The sequence below is a fragment of the Mesoplodon densirostris genome, chromosome 5, assembly GCF_025265405.1.
Source record: "Mesoplodon densirostris isolate mMesDen1 chromosome 5, mMesDen1 primary haplotype, whole genome shotgun sequence".
Lineage (NCBI taxonomy): Eukaryota > Metazoa > Chordata > Mammalia > Artiodactyla > Ziphiidae > Mesoplodon > Mesoplodon densirostris.
The window spans coordinates 10,961,514-10,981,652 of NC_082665.1; the positions used below are offsets into that span (position 1 = coordinate 10,961,514).

Consider the following 20,139-nt stretch of genomic DNA (forward strand, 5'->3'; position numbering starts at 1 on the left):
GACTGTCCGTAGTGGTGCCTGTTAGAGCAACGTGCCCACAGGTTGGGGAGAGTTACTCCTTGAATGTTGGCAGTTCAAAGAGACAAGACAGTTCTGGGTGGTAAGAGATTTACACCTCAAAGGGGGAGACCAAGGATTTATAATTGTAAGATTTCTAAAATAACTGCCCTAGGAGGGATTCAGGGGGCTGATTTGCCTACCATCAGGTTTTGGCTGGCATAAAAAGTAAATTGAGTTTTCTTAGGCAAGCACTTTAAAGCGGGCTGGGGTCCCCTTAGGGATGCAACCTAGAGCTCTTAGAAACTATGGTAGTGTTTGTTCAGATGTGGGGAGGTGGATGATATCTTTTTTGCCAAGAATGTGCAATGTTTATAGGGCAAGAGGTCTAGTCAAGACGAAGGCTCAGAGGAGCCTGACCAGAGTTTGGTCAAAGAGATAGTCTTTGTCAGATGGTAGAAACCTTGGATTCCTGTCTGGATCCAGACCCAAGGCTGAGGTTTTGTAGCCTGGGTTGCTGCTCTGGGCACACTGGTGAGAATGTTCCATGTGGTACAGCATTTCTGGGTTTCTGATCTAAGGAGGGAAACCACTCTTGCCGTATCTGCTCTTGGAACATGAATGGCTGTCTCCAAAACTGTATTTAACACTTCTGTTAGCATAATTGCATCTTTGTTATTAGGAAACAGACCTTGTATATATCTCACTCTAAAGACACAACGCTTGTAATCCATATAAGACGTTGAAGAAGGACTCCTGTTTTGAATTTTGTCTTAGTGCCCTGAGACTTGAGGCTCTGCTCACAATTGCTCTGCTTGGCTGAGTAGATGGGAAGCTGGAGGAAGAGAAGAGTGTAAGGGGGCGTGAAGCTTCGTGAAGCTACAGCCTGTAAGTCCGTCTTGCCATTGGCTTTCTCCCCTCAGCTACTCTCTAGACCTTAGCCCGACTTAGGCGGGGCCTCTGTCCCGGCTCTAGCTCCGCCCCCTTTGTGTTGCTCTCCGTTATAACGTTGTCACATTATATCGTTTTGATGTTCACATGTCTGACTCCGCCTCGACCGAGTGAGTTCCTGCAGCTCTGGGAGTCCCGTTCGTCTCTGTACTCCTGGGGTCTAGGCCAGTGACCCAAGTAGATAGATATTAAATGATGCTTGATTGAATTGATGAATGAAGTCTCCTAATCTGTGGACTGGAGATTCCTGTCTACAAATGAGTGGATTCTCCCCTAGAAGCTCTAGAAGAACACAGCCCAGTGAGTCCCAGTTCAGACTTCTGACCTCCAGAAATGTAGGAGAATATATCTCTTTGTTTTAAGCTGGTACCTTTGTGGTAATTTGTTACAACAGCAGTAAGAATCTAATACAGGATTAGGAACCAGCATGGTGCTGACCTTGGGTTCCAGACCTGCTCATAACCGTCCTGAGATAACCCATGAACCCTTGGTGTGCCTGCTTTTTGAACATACACTTTCTTGTAAATTACCCCTTACAGCCATGGTTGCTTCAAGACTAATGTTGATACAACTGTTTCCATTAGCAAATAACTTCCAAAACAGGCAGCACAGAGGCTGTTCTTAAGGAGTATGTTTTGACAGTCTTTGGCTAACTCTTGACTAGGCTTATTTATTTATTTGTTTGTTTGCTTGTTTTTTCCTGTGCCTAATTTTCTGGTATTAAAGCACCCAGACTCTCTAGACATCTGGAAAGAAAAAAAAAAGAAGAATACTATGATCTCCAAGGTGTCTTCCAGCCCTGACATTCTGTGATATTGTGAACCCCAAGCTTCAAAATACTAAGCAGTTAACAGTCTAGCTCTTCAACAGACAGCAACAATTCAGCCACTTTCCCGTATGTCAGTGAAAATAAGTTTCTTGAAACTAAGTGGAAATAAGTCATTGTAAATAGGGAAAATAAATTGAGTGAAAAGAGTTGTTTATAAAGCAGTGTTACAATGTTTTATTACTTTTTCTATAATAACAAGGACTTTTAAAAGTTTTCTGTGAAATTTTAAATGTTAATTAAAAGGTATGTTTCTGTTGCACCAGGTAGTTCGTAAAGAGATTCTATTTCTCTGGCGTGGACTCTTTGCCCTTGTGAAATGTTTGTTCTGTCTTCAGACTTCCAAATAAGCTCAATGCTGGGGAAACAATACACATAAAGGAACCCCGTGGTTCTATTCATTCATCACTTCAGACTCTACATTCATGAATTAATAAATAAATGCTCCTACATCAATCCAGTGAGCAAGTGACGGATTTTTGAACCTCAGCTTCTGGGTAATACATCTGGGTTATTTATAAATTGATTTAGTCACAAACAAAATGTTTCATGAGGAAGAAGATTCAATGATTTGTTAATCTCTCCTTTCTATCCCCACTGCCACTGCCCAGGCATGTTACTTCCAATTTGGCTTTATTTTCAGTATTGACATTGATTAAAATGACATTGACATTGCACGGAAAGGAAAAGAGGTCTTCAGCATAAATTACTGCTCCAATGAGCAAGCATAAATCACTGAGATTGAAATGTCCCCTGTCTTAGTTGACAAGCCACCTGATCTCCCTGAAAATTCTCAACAGAGAGCGAGGGACTTAGTGTCTTCTAAGCATGGCAACTTGGATTGGCTCCATGACACTGGTGTCTCTTCATATTTGCATATCAGACATTGGCTGTATGCCTCTCTCACTAATCAAGGAGACATTCTGAGCCCTGCTGCACCAGGGTTCTCGTGGATGGTGGCCCTTGGTTCTCCTAGGTTCAAAATTTGACTCTTGTACTTGTCTTGCCAGTCCTCCACTATGTACTGGTGGTACGGGTCATTGGAGTGTTCTCGTCTCTTGGATTTCACTGTGCTCACCAGGATGGCTACAATGATGAAAGAGAACATTCCAATCATAACCATAAGGTACAAGATGACGTAGTAGAAGTTCTCAGCATTGACTTTGGCTTGCAGGGCCTCTTGCTCAGCTGTTGTGTTCCTGCGCCAGTTGTCCATGTAAGTAACAAAAATCCTTTTGAAGACATATTCCAGTGTCTGTGTCAGATTGGATGGAGTAGGCATATTTCCCTCCTGCTGCAATTTAAAGAATAAAATGTATGAACAAGCTTAAGAAAATGAATTCTTTCTGCATTTGGCTACCTTAAGGGATGGCGCGAGGGGTATGCAAGGTGGGGGAGTAATATTATTTCTTCTTTACCTGGCTGGTGACTGAGTGAGTGCATGTTTTGTTATTCTTTAAATTTTGCTATGCACTTGATGCATTGTTTGCATTCATGATATCTTACAATAAAAGTTTAATGGAGTACATAAAACTATATGTATTATGATCCCAACTTACATATGTGAATAAATATACATGCAGATGAAAATGGAAAAAGACTGGATAAATAAATAGTTCAAAGTGTTAATAGTGGATGGTATACTCACAGATTTTTTTTTCCTTATATTTTTCTTCCGTTCAAAATTTGCATCAATAATCTTGCATTCATTACTTTGTTTCTAGATAGGTCAGTCACCTCACAATGGCTAGCACAATGCCTTGTTCATAACAGATACTCAACAGACATCAGCTGAATGAAGCAATGACTGACGTATGTTCTGTGTTTGCAGAGACTTATGGGTCAGAAGCTTGCAAGGGACATTGACAGACTTTGCAATCTGCTCCATCTCCTGTGTCTAGGCCGTGCTTTTTCCAGTTATACCAAAGAGATGAGTATGTGCATCCATATTTGAAAGAAGTACTTTAGGTAAGTGATACAAAGGAACAACCTGAGAGATCATTGATATTTCTCAGCTCCCACTCTCTTCTCCATCCTCACTTTCACTGCCCAGCCACCAGCATCTCTCACCTGGCTGATACAATGTAATGCAATACAACCCTTCCCAAAACTACCTCCCCAGGGTCACATCTGCCCCTCTCTGCCCTGCACAGCAGTCGGTGTGCTCTTTTTAAGAGGGAAATGGGAGCACATCATTCCCCTGTTTTTAAAATGATGCAATACCTTCCTGTTCACGAAATAAAATCCTCATTCTTTAATGGGTTTACCCGGCCTGGCCTGGCTGGCCCCTGACCACCTCCCCAGGTACTCTCCGCTCATGGCAACTGGTCTTCCTGGCCTGCCTTCCTCCACATCAGTAAACCTTCTCCTGCTTCAGGACATTTGCACATTCTGTTCCCTCAACCTGGGATACTTTTCCCCTTCTCTTCCCTCTGCTACCTCCTCACCCTTTGGGGCCCAGCTTAACTGTCACTTCTGAGAAAACTCCCCCGGCCCTGCTCTCAAACCCCACCCCCATCATGACTTTTCTCCAATAGCATCTTATTACTTTTCTTCAAAGCACTCTTCCCAATATGTGGTGCTTCTGTGCATATGTCACTGTGTGTGTGTGATGATTGGCTTATGGTCTCGCCTTTCCCACCCAACCATGATGTCTGTGAGGGCAGGGCTCACATCGCCTCTGTCTACCTTGGTTTAGTGAATGTTGGCACTAAACCAACTAAACTGGCACACAGTAGGCACACAGTGGATGTCTGATGAATAAATGAATGTGCCGGGAACATGCTGGCATCGGAAATGCAGCGATGACGAGTACAAGAATTCTGCCTGTGGAAGCTCGGTGTAGTGGGAGAGATGCAAACAAACCACCACGCAAGGTGCAGAGAGTTGTAACAGGTGTGAACAGAGCGGGTTGAAAAGAAACTTAACAAATAGGTAAGATTGCCCCAAGGTACTCACCAAGCATATTTTCCAAGCAATGTGACAGAGGCAAGCTTTCTCCCCCTTAAAATAACACAGTTCACTGTGAAAGAGTATAGCTAAACTGGCTTTAATCCGAGTCAAGACTTCACCACTGGCTCCTTAACCCTTGAAGAGCCCAGGTCTACTCATCTGGGGGGAGCTCACACTTGTTTCATCCATCCAAAAAAATCCATCCCCCCCCTTCCCGTGGTCTGTAGGGCTTACAAATGTGACGGGGCAGGATCACTTCACCTCCCAGGGCTCTCACCCTCTGTTTCTGCCAACCCCCTTCCACAGCTTCATCCAGTAAAGAAAACTGTGATTTTCCCAGCTTATATATCCCCCTGCTGCACCCTCTGGAGAGAATCCAGTTTCCTTCTGTGAAGCCCAATTGAAGAATGGGTAGAACATAGAGACAACTAAAAACCAAACAAACAAAGAACGAAAACAAGCAAACAAGAATCCCAGAGGAGCTAAGTGTACAAAAGCAAACACTGGTGGGTGACGAGGGAAGTTTGGTCCGGTGGAAGGCCCCAAGGGACTGTGGACTAAGTGGCAACGACACGGGGAAGACGGGGACCTCTTCAGGGCAGAGAATTGGATCTCCTTCGTGTTCGTCGTGCCAAGATGGGAAATAATCTACTTCCTTCTGCTCATTGGACAGCGGTTCTCTGAAAGAAGGCCAGCATGCACCGGGCTACACGAGGCCGCCTTGGATCTGGGTTCCCCTAGAGCGGAGGGGGCATCGCGAGCTCCTCTGTGCTCTGAGCTCCTCTGCCCGCCCGCCTCCCGTGCATCTCCTTCGTGGCTGTGCCGCTGCGCTTGGAATTCCAGGGGCGCCCCTGAGTGGAGGGAGTAAAGTCCCCGTGTTACGGGGGAAGGACAGCAGGGTCGGTCACGCTCACTGCCAACATTGTTCTGCGAATGCTTTCATCAAAGCAACTCTTTAGCTTTTCACCACCTGTGAAAACTCTGGGCCAGGGCCTGTTCCTTCAGGGCTCCGAGAGACCACAGCGGACACAGGAGAGGCATGTTCTGAGGCTTAGCAAGACCCCCCAGGACAGGGTGCCTCAAGGGAAGCCCCAGCTTTCCACGCTGGAATGTGGATGGGCACTTTAAGTATTGAGGGGAAGGGGCTGTGGGGCGGAGGGAGAGAGGAGAGAGTACTTATCTTCTCCAGGCCTTTCCCTGGGTTGACCTTCTCCCTCCCACGCTCCCCATCCCACCCCTCCAGGCGGTCACAAAGCACTGAGCTGATCTCCCTGTGCTATGCGGCTGCTTCCCACTAGCTATCTACCTTACATTTGGTAGTGTATATATGTCCATGTCACTCTCTCACTTCGTCCCAGCTTACCCTTCCCCGTCCCCATATCCTCAAGTCCATTCTCTAGTAGGTCTGTGTCTTTATTCCTGTCCTGCCCCTAGGTTCTTCAGAAACTTTTTTTTTTTAGATTCCATATATATGTGTTAGCATACGGTATTTGTCTTTCTCTTTCTGACTTACTTCACTCTGTATGACAGACTCTAGGTCCATCCACCTCACTACAAATAACTCAGTTTCGTTTCTTTTTATGGCTGAGTAATATTCCATTGTATATATGTGCCACATCTTCTTTATCCATCACACTCACACATTTTAAAAAGATGGTTTGCTCTTATAGTTTCAGTACCTAGGTCGGCAGTCTCCCTGTCCACAAGCTTTTCCCCGACCTCCCAGTATGGGCTGGAGATCCTTTTTCTGTGTTACTCCTGCAAACTGTCATGTTTGTTTGCTTGCTTGTTCTCAATTTTCCCATTTATGGTGTGCTATTCATGGGAAGCTCAAAACCGCTCTAAAATGTAAGCAAGTACCTCCATTTTACAAATGAGGAAACTGATGCTTAGAGAGAAAGTCCTTTGATTCCAAATGACATAAGCACTGAGCTGCTGGAGGGCAGAGATTGTTTTATTCACCTTCGCATCCTGGAACTGCACTGGGGTTGATGGAGAGCAGACCTTCATTACAGGTTCGGTGAACGAATGAACGCTCCTCTCCTGTGTTCTACAGAATTCAACTGGAAACTACAATAGTGATTCTTATTTGTGGGGAGGGGAGGGTCCCTAGATTCCTTGAAAAACAAAATAAAACAATTTGACTTTATTTTTCCCCAGAAAATTGTACATATGCACATATGAAGCTCTACATTCACTTTCAGGGGACTCCTGGGGCTCCTAAAGCCCGATCAGAAATCTCTGCCACGGGGCTTCCCTGGTGGCGCAGTGGTTGAGAGTCTGCCTGCCGATGCAGGGGACACGGGTTCGTGCCCCGGTCCGGGAAGATCCCACATGCCGCGGAGCCTGCGCGTCCGGAGCCTGTGCTCCGCAACGGGAGAGGCCACAGCAGTGAGAGGCCCGCGTACCGCAAAAAACAAACAAACAAAAAAACACAAAAGAATCTCTGCCACGAAATGTCTTTGAGACGAAGGACTTCAGTGCCGAGATGCCCCGGAGTTGGGTTTGTTTCCAGGTGTGGGCGAGGCAGCATTCACGGGCCTGTTAGAGCTAATACGACTGATTATCTGTTCAGCTCTTCTGTACAATATGGACAAAGGCCCACTGCTAAGCAGGTCAGGAGGTGCTTTCTGATAAAACTTAATCACAGAGCTGAAAAGGGCCTATGGGGATTAACTGCCTAAGTGCTGACCCCTGGCCAGGCTGAAAAAGTGGAGTCCAAGGAAGGGTCACTATTCGGACACTGTTGCATGAGGCATGGCTGGGCAGCCCATCATCCACAGGCAAAAATCAAATTACAGTGTGTGAAAGCGATTTCATTGACGGACATTCTGCTAAAACAAGCAGATTAACTTTGCTGCTCCCCAGAGTAACTATTTAACGGATAGACGTTGACCACATTTGGTGTAAATACTTATCCCTCCTCTAAGTAGAACACCATAATAGGCATTCACCCTTGGAATGTGAAGGCAACGATTATTTATGTTCTGTTGAACCATTTGAAGTTACCCTTTATAGAGGCTAAAAATGGTCAAATATTGGCAATATCCTATATAGTTCAAACTAATACATGTAGTTCTACATTTTCAGGCATTTTTAATAGATGGTTCTTGCTCAGTCAGATAACAGGATGGGCCCCTGGAGATTCTTTGGGCTGGTCTGCTCCTTTGGCAGGGGGAGTAACTACAGCCCAGCGAGCTTAAATCCCCTGTCCAAGGTCACAGTGCTGAGTCTAGAAACCCCAGTCACCCAGGCCGGTGCTCAGCCCCCACTCTGTCTTAGCAGAGGTCACAAAGCCCACTAACTCCCTGCTTCCGTCACCTGCGACTGGTCAGCTCACTGGGCAGAAGAAACGAGACCAAGACCAAGGCTCGAGCCCATGTACATCAGTTGATTGTGCCCTATCTTCAGGACACATAATGACCCCCTAATTCCAGCTGTGCCTGTCACAAATGTGCGTAGTTCATGACAAGGACAATCTGACACTATGAGGAAAGTAACATGCACTGGATCCCCAAATCCAGAGTTCTCTTTTCTAGAGAGCTTGTGGATCAATAGCATCATCTGGACCTACAAAATGCAGCAGAGTCTTTCATTGTTATAACAGGAAGAGAAACAGATGATTATCTACATTTACCATGAAACTCCCATTAAAAAAATAAACGCTCAAAATTTTCATCCAAAGGCAATTACTGAAGAAATGAGTAAGGAAAACACTACAAAGAGGAGATGGAGGAGGAGGAAAAGAAGGAGAAGAAGAAAGAGACTGGGCTTCCCTGGTGGCGCAGTGGTTGAGAGTCCACCTGCTGATGCAGGGGACATGGGTTCGTTACCCGGTCCGGGAAGATCCCACATGCTGAGCCATGGCCGCTGAGCGTGCGCGTCCGGAGCCTGTGCTCCTCAGCGGGAGAGGCCACATCAGTGAGAGGCCTGCATACCGAAAAAAAAAAAAGAAAAAAAAAAAAGAAAGGAAAAAAAAAAGTTTGCAAAAGAGGAAAGAGGGAAGGAAGGCGCGAGGGAGGGAGGGAGGGGGAGAGGGGGTGAGGGGGTGAGGGGGTGAGGGGGTGGGGAAGGGAAGGGAGGAAAGGCCAGGTCTTGTACCAGGAAAATCATTCCTTTTATAATTTTCTGTAAAAAAAGAAATAGCTTTGTTAGTTAATTCCTAAAACAATAAAGTATTTGCAATGGAAACTTGCCTGTGCGGTGCGCAGCGGTAGGGAACTCCTCGCTTCAGAGTCAGGCTGTCCCGCACCTTCTCGCTGGGGCCAGGAGCTCGAAGGACGCTGCATAAACCTGGCCTGTGGGCAGCTTCAGCCTGCAGCCAACTGAGCCCTCGCTCCCCGCAGTCTGCAATCCTAGGCTTTTATGAACCCAAATATTTAATCTAATCTTATGCGGAAAGTTAAATACTGACCGGCAGTTGGGGATTAACCTTGGTGCTGGCGGTGGTGTGCCTGCGTGGAGTCTGGTGTGGGGCACAAGTTCCCTCTTCAGGCCCAGTGATGCCAGCTCCAGCCGGGCCAGTGCCGGGACACAGGGAGCCGCCCAGGCTGGGACAAGTCTTCGTGGACAGCACCCTTCCCTGCAGACCTCGTGGGGAGGGAAAGCGTCCCAGACAGTGGACATGAATATGGCCATCTCTGAGGGGTTGGTGTGTGTTGAGGAGAAGGCCAATATGATCTGCGGCGAGCATCCCTATTCTGACCACTTCCTGATGAGCCAAATGTCGTTTAATTGTCCTCTCTAGGACAATTTCCACATGACTTATAACTACACGGTTGTCTGGTAAAATAGAAACTTGCCACAGAAAGGTGTTATATGGAGGAGATGGAAGCAAGTCTGCAAAGTATACAGAGAGCTGACAAATTCTACTTACGAAAAGATCCTTTTCTATCATAGTGGGAGTCCTTGGAATTGGTCAGAGTGGGATTTAATAAAAGCTGACACCCACCTAGAGTACTTATCATGTGCCAGGTTCTTCTCAAACGCTTCTATTGTATCAGCATCATGTGATCATTGCCACACCCAGTGTAGAAGGTACTATGAACCTTACAGCTGAAGAATGCAGACACAGTGAGCTCAAGAGGTCAGAAGGACATAGAAGGAGAGGCAGGATTTGTGTCCGGTTCCTGAATGGCAGCTGCAGAAGTTACACACCACCAAAGTCACTTGAAGGTCATGGGGCTGGCCAGTACTCTGTACTGGACCTGTGTAAAGGAAGGTTAACTTTGCTTCATTTTGGATTTTCTCATTAAATGATGCTCTGAACAGTATGGTTTGCAGTACACTTGGTGGCAAGAGGAAGATGGCTGGGATTGAAAACTACCTACAAAGTATAGTAGTTAATGTAAATAGTAGGTGTGGGCTGAAGAAATATAAGGATTTCTAAAACTGCACCAGCTTCTCATGACACCATGTGTTCTCTAAAATTGCTTTCCCTGCACAAGACTAAGCAAACCCAACCAGAAAGGAATCGTTCGATGGTCCAGTTAGACTGAAAGTGCCTCCGTAGAAACAGAAGCAGGAGGCTCAAATGACTCCCTGGGAAATTCAACTGAGGTGACTGTGCTCCCTGCTGGTGAAACAAGGAACAGAGACCAATCTCACTCCTAAGGCAGCCCTGGCCGTTTCATGGCATATCTTGAATTCTCCTAAGAGCAAATGTAAGAAGAATCAAAAGAGTGTGCAAGTGTACACTGTGGTAATTAGGGCGGGACTGGAAGGCGATATATCCTGGAGGCTAAGAGCTTGGCTTTGGAGGCTGACAAACCTGTTGAGCAAATTACATAGCGTTCCTGATCTGTGGATTCTTCACCTGTAAGATAGAGAGAAGAAGACTTCCCACCTCATTGGGTTGTCATAAAAATTGGATGAGAAAAAGGACATAAAGCACTTAGTAGAGACCTGGCACATAGTAAGAGAGTAAGTGCCGTACACATACTAGCTTTTGTTATTTTTTTAAGAGAAATAAACAAGGGGACGTGACAGTGAGAAGCAGAGCTTGACCAGCCATATTAAGGACAAGAGCTTCCTAGCACCTGGTGAAGAGTAGTTCCTTAATGGTTAATTTTTACATAGCTCTTCCAGAAGCCTGATATACAATTCATATGACTGCAATCAGGTGGGGACCTGACAAAATGGTTTCAGAAGCAGAGTGTAAGTGTGACCCAAGTATCTGTTACAGGCTGGAGAAGAAAGAAGAAAGGGGACAGAGCTGTCTCCTGTTTCCCCCATGGGCATCAGCCCTCTTAACCTCTGCAGAAGTTTCTCGATAGACTCACTCTGCATCGTCCCCAACAGTAAAATGCTATCTGCCCAGAGAGTGAGGCACGTAAAAGCAAATGTTCTCTTTCAAAACTAAATTGCAACCCACATCTTCACATACATCTTTACTTACCTCTGCCTACACTTGGCATGTTTTTAAAATCTAGTGAGTTGAGTCTGCCTTTGGATTTAAATGGAATGTTATTCAGTCTGATATCCAGCACTTACAAAACCCAAAATTCCTTCGAAAGAAAAGAGCGTGGAAGACTTTATTTAGGATCAAGTCTGTCTTTCAAATCACCTGCATTGTTCTTCGAGCATCTCTATGGATACAAACCAAGGGCTAACAACCCTCCTTAAGTAGAATGTAACTCTGGTAACAGATAATGGTGAAGGTGGAGGGTTGATAACTGTCTTTGGAGAGTCTCAGGTCAGTGAGTGCCTCTGCCTCAACACTGCTAGGAGAGATATCCTGCACAGACCCTGTCTGTTGCCCTCCTGTGATAGAAGGTGACTACATCCACATCCTCTTCCCTCCTCCACACCCTCCCAGTACAGCTCCATCACAATTTAGGGTTAAATCCAACCTCAGAGTTTGCATTTCTATGATGATAGAAACATTGTTCTTTGATGATCCACATAGTGGGCTGTAATTACATCTTTTCTACACGAATTTTTGTTTTTCTTGGAGCTGATAATTATTTCTTTTCTTTTCTTGCTATCCTTGAATGTTTTCCTATGGCCCTCAATGGCTCAGCATCATTAGTCAGCAGGGAAATGAACTTACAACCACAGTGAGATGCCCCACATGCCTTCTAGAATGGCTAAATTTTAAAAAGACTGACGACACCAAGTGTCGGTGAGGATGTGGAGTAACTGGAACTTTCATCGTCGCTGGCGGGAATGTACAATGGCACCACCGCTTGGAAACAGTTGGGCAGTTTCCTAGTAAGTTACTGTAAGGCCCCCAACAATCCCACTTCTAGATATTCACCCAAGATAAATGAAAAAAGTATGTCCACACGAAGACTTACACATCAAGCTTGTAGGAGTTTTATTCGTAACAGCTAAAAACTGGGAATAACCCACATATCCCTCAACAGACAAATGGGTAAATAAATTGTGGTATATCTAGACAATGGAATATTGCTCAAAAGTAAAAAGGGACACACTAATGATACATGCAACCACATGGATGAATCTCAAATACATTATCTGAGCAAAACATGTCAGACAGAAAAGAGGTTTTACTGTGTAAGTCCATTTCTAGAAATTCCAGAAAGGGCAAAAGTAATCTACAGTGATAGAAAGCAGACCAGTTGTTTCCTGGAGCCAGGTGAGGGGAAGGTTGAATGCAAAGGATGGAGAGAGAACTTTTGGGGGTGACTGAGTTGTTCTGTATCTTGATGGTGGTCTTGGTTACTTGGGTGAATGCATTTGTCAAAACTCATTGAACTGTACTCTTTTTTTTTTTTTTTTTTTTTTTGCGGTATGTGGGCCTCTCACTGTTGTGGCCTCTCCCATTGCGGAGCACAGGCTCCGGACACGCAGGCTCAACGGCCATGACTCATGGGCCAAGCCACTCCGCGGCATGTGGGATCTTCCCAGTCCGGGGCACGAACCCGTGTCCCCTGCATTGGCAGGCGGACTCTCAACCACTGCGCCACCAGGGAAGCCCTGAACTGTACTCTTGAAATGGGTACATGTAATTTGATGTAAACTATACCACAATAAAGTTGATACCTTAAAAATCCATAGTTATAAATTTATACCTCAATTCTCTCCTCTAAACTTAGTCTCAAATGTCCGAATGCTCACTTAACGTTTCCACCTACATGTTTAACTGTCATCTCAGCTTCAATGGTCCAAACAGAATGCTTAATCCTCCCACCACTTGTGCTCCTCCCACCATCACAGTAAAGGGGTCTCCACCATCCTCTCAGTTCCCTAAGCCACAAACCTAAGAATTAGCTTCGATTCCTTGCTTTTCCTAACCTCCCGCGTCCAATACATTAGCAGATATTGTTGATTGACTCCCATCAAGAAAAGCCTCTCCGGAACTTCCCTGGTGGCGCAATGGTTAAGAATCTGCCTACCAATGCAGGGGCCCTGGGTTTGATCCCTGGTCCGGGAAGATCCCACATGCCGTGGAGCAACTAAGCTCGTGCACCACAACTACTGAGCCTGCGCTCTAGAGCCCGCAAGTCACAACTACTGAGCCCGTGGCTCACAACTACTGAGGCCCGCACGCCTAGAGCCCATGCTCCGCAACAAGAGAAGCCACTGCAATGAGAAGCCCGCACACCACAACAAAGAGTAGCCCCCGCTCGCCGCAACTAGAGAAAGCCCGCACACAGCACGAAGACCCAATGCAGCCATAAATAAAGACTAGAAAAAAAGAAAAGCCTCTCCAAATCTTGATCATGGATGTGTGAGTCTGTCCTCTGGGTGATACTGAACCAGCCAGAACTGTAGCAACCCAGCTCAACCTCTTTGGAAACTGTGTCTGGGCTTCTGTGTTGTAAGCTAGTGTGATAGCCAATTGCAAAGAAGAGTTACAATCCGTCTCATGAACCAATCAGACACCCTTTCTCAGAAACGTGCCCTTTTCTGTTGTACATTTTTGATTGTTGCCCTAAGCTTCATTCTTCCTATTTCTGCACAGACAGACCCTTTGAACATGTCCCTTTGTCTGGCAAGCAATAGATTCAGCTTCATGTCTTACTGCTTTGGTGCTTTTGGTGGTGGTCAGTGGTTTGCTGACACTTTAAAACACATCCCAACTCAGTCTACTTTGAACCACCCGCCTCCTGGCTGGACTGTGTCATGGCTTGCTCTCTGCCTTCAGCCTTCCACTCTTTGTCCTCATTCATCCACTTCTAAGAGCGACCAGCATGACCTTTTAGAAACATAAATCAGGACATGCTATTGCCCTGCTTAAAACTCTCCAATGGTTTCCCATCACCTTCAGAATAAAATCCAGACTCCACAGTGCAGCCCAGAAGGCCATAGAGGACCCCTGGTTCCCTCTCTGATCTCATCTTTGCCTCAAAGCCTGATCCTGCTTCCCTGCTCTTCTTGTTTCTGCCTTAGCATCTGTATTAGTTTCCCATTGTTGCTGCAATAAACTATCACAAACTTAATGGCTTAAAACAACATAAACTTATTATCTTAAAGTTCTGGAGGTCAGAAGTCCAAAATGGGTCTCACTGGGCTAAAATCAAGGTGTCAGCAGGGCTGCCCCCATCCCTTGGCTCATGGCCCCTTCCTCATATGACTCCAACCTCTGCTTTCATCATCACATTTCTTACCACTAACTCTGACCTTCTTGCCTTTCTCTTACAAGGACTTTTGTGATTGCACTTGACCTGCCCAGATCAACCAGAATAATCTCACCTCAAGGCTTTTCATTTAATCAGAACTGCAAAGTCCCTTTTACATGTAAGTTAACTTAATTCACAGGTTCCAAGGGTTAGGAGGTGGACATCTTCGAGGGGCCATCATTCAGCCTGCCCAGCATCTTTGCATCAGCTGTTGCCTCTGCCTGGAACGATATTCCTGCAGATCTTAGCACAGCTTGGTTTTTCTTCCCTACAAATGATAGCTTCTCAGACAAGTATTTTCCCTACCCACCCAATCTGTAACACTGATGCCCACCACCCTACATGATGGCATCTTTGAATTCTGAAGTTATCCTGTTTTATTGCTTTTTTTTTCTGTCTCTAACTAGAACTTGAGTTCCATGACAGCAGGGACCTTGTCTGTATTGCTCATCCTGACTCTGGTTGAACAACAGTTCTCAGTGCCTTCCAGATTCATGGGAAAAGGTAACAATTCTAGATTTCACCTCTGATGAAATCAAAACCCACCTGTTTACAAGGTATCAAGGTTATTCTTCCAGTCAAAAATAAACTCTTGGAAAAAAAAGAAAACTCTTCACCATTTCAGAAACATTAACAGTACATGAAGTTTCCAGATGAAGCTCATAAAATAGGAGGTTTTCATTGATGGTCTTGGTGTGAGCATGATGGTTTTGTGAAAAGCTGAAGCTGGTTGTGCTGAGAAACACTGTGAGTTTCATGGAGCTGCACAATGAGCTTTAGATTTCTCTGCCCAGCTGCTGAATATTAGAAAAGATGACAATGGTTCTGGAGTAGATGACACTATTTGACTGAGGAACTACTGGAATTTTCTTCTTCTCTGAGCCACAAACAAACTTGACCATTTCCAACAAAGAAGCCTTCACCAAGGACTCCCCAAACATGTGGAGATTCTTTGGTCTAGCAACAAGAGAAGCAACCCTGTAGGATGCCTTGGAGATGCTGCTTTACTGATAGAGCAAACCAAATTTTGTTAAAGTTTATCCTCTTTATGTGGAGTCTTGACCCAAGGTGCTCTGCGAGCTTTGCTTCTGGGGATGAGAATCTTGCCACCAAGAAGCTGCAAGCCTAATTTGGAATGTAAAGCCAGAGGACGCCTCAACTTCATCGTGTTCTATTTTCCTTGACCTTACTCAATGTCAGCGAGGCCCAAGTGCACCAAGGCCTAATGGCAGAGTACTGTCTTTAATTTCTGTGAGCAGAAAATGAGGGCTGCACGAAGCTCACCCCATGGTGTCGGGGAGCATTTCTTCCCCTGTGCATTAATCTGGAGTGCATGATACCTTACTGTGATACCAGGGTTATTTTGCAAAGATGATTTTCAAAGAGAAAAGAATCCTCAGCATGTGGGCCACAGGTGTGTGGGGACTGAAACTGGATGCAAAGGTGACAAGGGAGAGCCTTGGGGGCTTCTTCTCCCCTAGAAGGAGTGGGAGGCCCATGGACCCTTGTAGGGAAAAGCCGATCAACCCAGACCAGGGAAGAGAGAAGGGTATCTCACCAGCAAACTTTGTCTGCTTTCCAGTTTTGCCAGGAATGAGCCCTGTCTTTTGGTCTCTACTTAGAACACAGCTTCCTGTTAACGCATCCAGTGAAACTCATTCCAGATGTATCCTTGACCACATCTCTCCTTTTTCCTGAGCCCTTTGTTTAGGAAGATTGCTGAGTGGGTTATCTTTGGAAATGTTGTGTCTGATTCAAAGACAGAAGCCTGGGATGGAGAGTGTCTGGCTCAGGAAGAGTCCCCGAGGCACACCCCCAACCCCACCCTGGCCCTATCACTGTGGACTCCCAGCCCTTCTGCCCTCTTGATGCACTCAGGTCAGAACTTAAGGGAGGACCAAACCCAAGCACCTGCTCCCTTAAGAAATCATTTCTAAGAATTCCATCTCCTTGAACATTTAGAAAAACTCCTTGCCTTGTCTGGGAGAAAACTGTCTCCAGGACTCTCCTGGATTCCAAAGTGTGGTAGCTTTAAGAATTTGCTTCAGGCTTCCCTGGTGGCACAGTGGTTGGGAGTCCGCCTGCCAATGCAGGGGACGCGGGTTCGTGCCCCAGTCTGGGAGGATCCCACATGCCGTGGAGCGGCTGGGCCCGTGAGCCATGGCTGCTGAGCCTGTGCGTCCGGAGCCTGTGCTCTGCAACAGGAGAGACTGCAACAGTGAGAGGCCTGCGTACCGCAAAAAAAAAAAAAAAAAAAAAAAAAGAATTCACTTCACACCTGTCAGGGTGGCTATTATGTAAAAAAAAAAAAAAAAAACCAAGACAACAAGTGCCAGGGATGATGTGGAGAAATTAGAACCTTGCACACGGTTGGTGGGAAAACAAAATGGCAATGTCGCTATGGACAAAGGTATGGAGATCCTCAAAAAATTAAAACTAGAACTACCACATAATCTAGTAATCCCAGTCCTGGGTATTTATCCAAAAGAACTGAAATCAGGATATTGAAGAGGTATCTGCACTCCCATGTTCATTGCAGCACTATTCACAAGAGCCAAGATGTGGAAACAACTTAAGTGGATGAATGGATAAAGAATATGTGGTATATACATATAATGGAATACTATACAGCCTTTAAAAAGAATGAAATTCTGTGATACACGACAGCACAAAAGCACCTTGAGGACATTATGCTGAAGAGAATAAACCAGTCACAGAAAGGCAAATACTACATGCTTCCACTTACATGAGACACCTGAAATAGTCAAATTCATAGAATCGAAAAGTGGAATGGTGGTTGTAGGGGGCTGGGAGCAGTGGAAATGGGTTACTAATCACCAGGCATAAACTTTCAGTTAAGCAAGATGAATAAGCCCTAGAGAGCTGCTGCACAGCACTGCACCTAGGGTGAACAATTGGATGTATTGCACCCTTTGTTAAAAGGGTAGATCTCATGTTAAGTGTTCCTATGACAAGAAAATAAAACTAACAGCAAAAGAATTTGCTTTCAGTTAGCGACCTCAAGGAGACAACACAGCTTTATGAGTATCCCGAAAAGGGATGGCCCAGAGGAACCTGCTGTCCACCTCTGGAGACTGCCCCAAAGACCACTTTCTAGCTCATGGTCTTCCACGCCTGACTAGGCAGGGTGCTTTTAATAGGTTCTCCTCAGCTCAGACCAGAGAAGGAAAATCTAAACCAGAGGCTGGGGTGCTCAAAACGGCCACACTGTGTCCCCACAGTGCTGTCAACTGCTCACAAAGCAGCCTGGTCCAGCCGGGGTCAGTTCTGGGCATAAGGTAGAGCCTTGCCATGCTCTGGCTGGTGGGCTCTCCTCCCTGCCTGATCTAACTGCCAATGGCCCTTAACAAGGTTTGGGCTTATTTATTTTTAAAATTTTTATGTTAGAGTGTGATGGATACAACCATTCTATACATTTCTTTTTTAATTATTTTTAGTTTGAAATCATTATAGACTCAGAGGAAGTTGCAAAAATGTTGAGTCCCATGTACCCTTCACCCAGCTTCCCCCAATGATGACATCTTACATAACTATATATAATAAAGTATCAAAATCAGGGAATCCACACCAATATGATTCTGTTAACTAGACCACAGACCTTATTCTACTTTTGCCGTTTCTACCTACATTCGTGTGTGTGTGTGTGTGTGTGTGTGTGTGTGTAGTTTGGTGCAATTTCCTCTAATGTATAGATTCATGGAACTACCACCACAATCAAGGTACAGAACTGCCCCCTCACCTCTAAGGAACTCCCTTGTACTCCACTTTACACTTGTACCCCTTTCTCCCACTGTCTACCCTCTGGTCTCACTCTCTATAAACCTGTCATTTTGAGAATGTTCTAAAAATAGGATTATACAGTAAATAATCTTTTGAGACTGGCTTTTTTCCACTCAGCATAATGCTCATGAGATCCATCCAAGTTGCTCTGTATATCAACAGCTATTTTCTTTTTATTTCTGAGAAGTGTTATAGGAATATTTAACCTTTCACCTGCTGAAGGACATTTGAATTGTTTTCAGGTTTTTGCTATTGTGAACAGAGCTACTGTGAACATTCTTATATAGGTTTGTGTGTGAATATAAGTTTTCATTTCTTTGGGAGAAATGTTCAAGAGTGCAATTGCTGGGTCACATGGTAGATGCTTGTTTAGTTTTGTAAGTAACTGCTGAATTAGTTTCCAGAGTTGTTGTACATTCCATCCAGGAATGAGTAAAAATTCCAGTTGCTCCGTATCCTCACCAGCAAAGCTTTGTGTTTTGCATCCATGGTTATGAACCCTGGATAGAACGTTAGGACCATATGGGGCCTTAAAGATTTTCTAGTCCAGCTCATTGATTCTACACAGGGAGGAACCAAGACGCTGAGAAGGGACATCATTTCCCCTTCCTCCAATTCTTCTCTTATTGTTACCATCTTCCCTCTTTGCCCCGTTGACAATCTCAGGCAGAACTGTCTCATGTTTCTGATGTCTCTGCAAACTTGTCAAAGGTAGAGCAGGACCGAAGATCTGTGTTCAAGCCTCAGGGAAAAGTCTTGCCGGGGAAATTCAACCTCGACTTTGCTGCCGTTGATGCAACCAGACTCCAGCTGCACTTGCGGATTCTCGTACGGCTCTAATGCACCACTGCATTAACCTCGCTCAGGAAATTACTAACATCACCGAAGTTCAAATACGGTCTGAAGTCACAGCCCACAGTTAGCTTTCCCAGGTTCACCCAGTCCCCTGCCCAGCAATAATGTCAACAGCCATTGTCACTAGCTCAGCTATTCCCATTTATTGAGCACCCGTTGTGTGCCAGGAAATGTACAAGGCACTTCCGGTCTTTACCCCAATCCTGCAAGCCCCATCTGACACCTGACAGATGAGAAAAAAATGGCTACCAGAAGTCATAATCTTGGCCACAAAAGTTTTAGAATGAAAGAACCAGGTCTGGGTCATTCTGTTGCACAACTGCTTACAGTACAAAAATTCATGAAATGTTTTTGGTGATCTAAATGGCCTTTCCTGTCACTTTCCGAGCTTAAATGAACAATGTGCCTCGCTCTTATTTATGTAGCTGACACCAGGTGGCGCCAAAGCTAAGCTTTTTTTCATTGCGTGGACCAGCTGGACTTCCCAGAAGCCCTCCACTGATTCTCATATCCTGTGCTTCCCACTCAACTATAGTATTTCTAGCACATTAAGCTCTTTATTAAAAGAGCAGACATCCTTGCTTTCTTAAAAATCAAACCACTAAATATGAACATCCACGCATCTTTCTAGAAGGGTTACACTTTACAGCAAAAAGTAAAGAAATACAGCATCTAGGTAGAAGATAGAACGTTCACACTAAACATTAATTGCTTTAAATTGCTGCTTATTTTAACTACAACTTTTCCTTATATGAATGCTCCTGAGACATAGGTAACTGTTGCAGACACGTACAGCATTCTGAGTGATTAAAAGCCATGATTTCTCTGCAGTTTTCTGTGGAGATGAAATTAAAACCTATCTGTAGCTTCGTTTACTGTGGAGCTTGTTTGAGAATATTTTAAGAACTGAAGCTCTCTTGTTTTGCTTGTCAATGCCCAATTCCTCCTAACCTACTAATTTCCCTGTTTCTTTCTATGTGGATAAATTACTTTCTGCTTCTTTGTTCTCCTAAAACATGAAAGGAGAAATACAACTGCTACATATATACTGCATGTCCCAATGACCTCCCATTTTTCCCAGTTCAGATATTTCCTCTCCAGAAGCTTTTCTTCTTCCTAGTTCTCTTTTCTTTGAAGTTTTGAGTAGGGTGACCAATTTGTGCTGGTTTG

General features: G+C 44.9%; 1 protein-coding gene across 1 annotated transcript; it reads right to left on the reverse strand.

Moving 5' to 3' along the window:
- Positions 1–2,684: 2,684 nt before the first annotated feature.
- Positions 2,685–3,056, reverse strand: KCNE2 (potassium voltage-gated channel subfamily E regulatory subunit 2). Its single transcript, XM_060100265.1, has one exon. It carries the CDS (start codon positions 3,054–3,056, stop codon positions 2,685–2,687), a length of 372 nt encoding a protein of 123 aa, XP_059956248.1.
- Between the last annotated feature and the right edge of the window lie 17,083 nt (positions 3,057–20,139).

Excerpts from the sequence above, each read along its gene's own strand:
- KCNE2 (XM_060100265.1), bottom strand. The coding sequence starts at position 3,056 with ATGCCTACTCCATCCAATCTGACACAGACACTGGAATATGTCTTCAAA.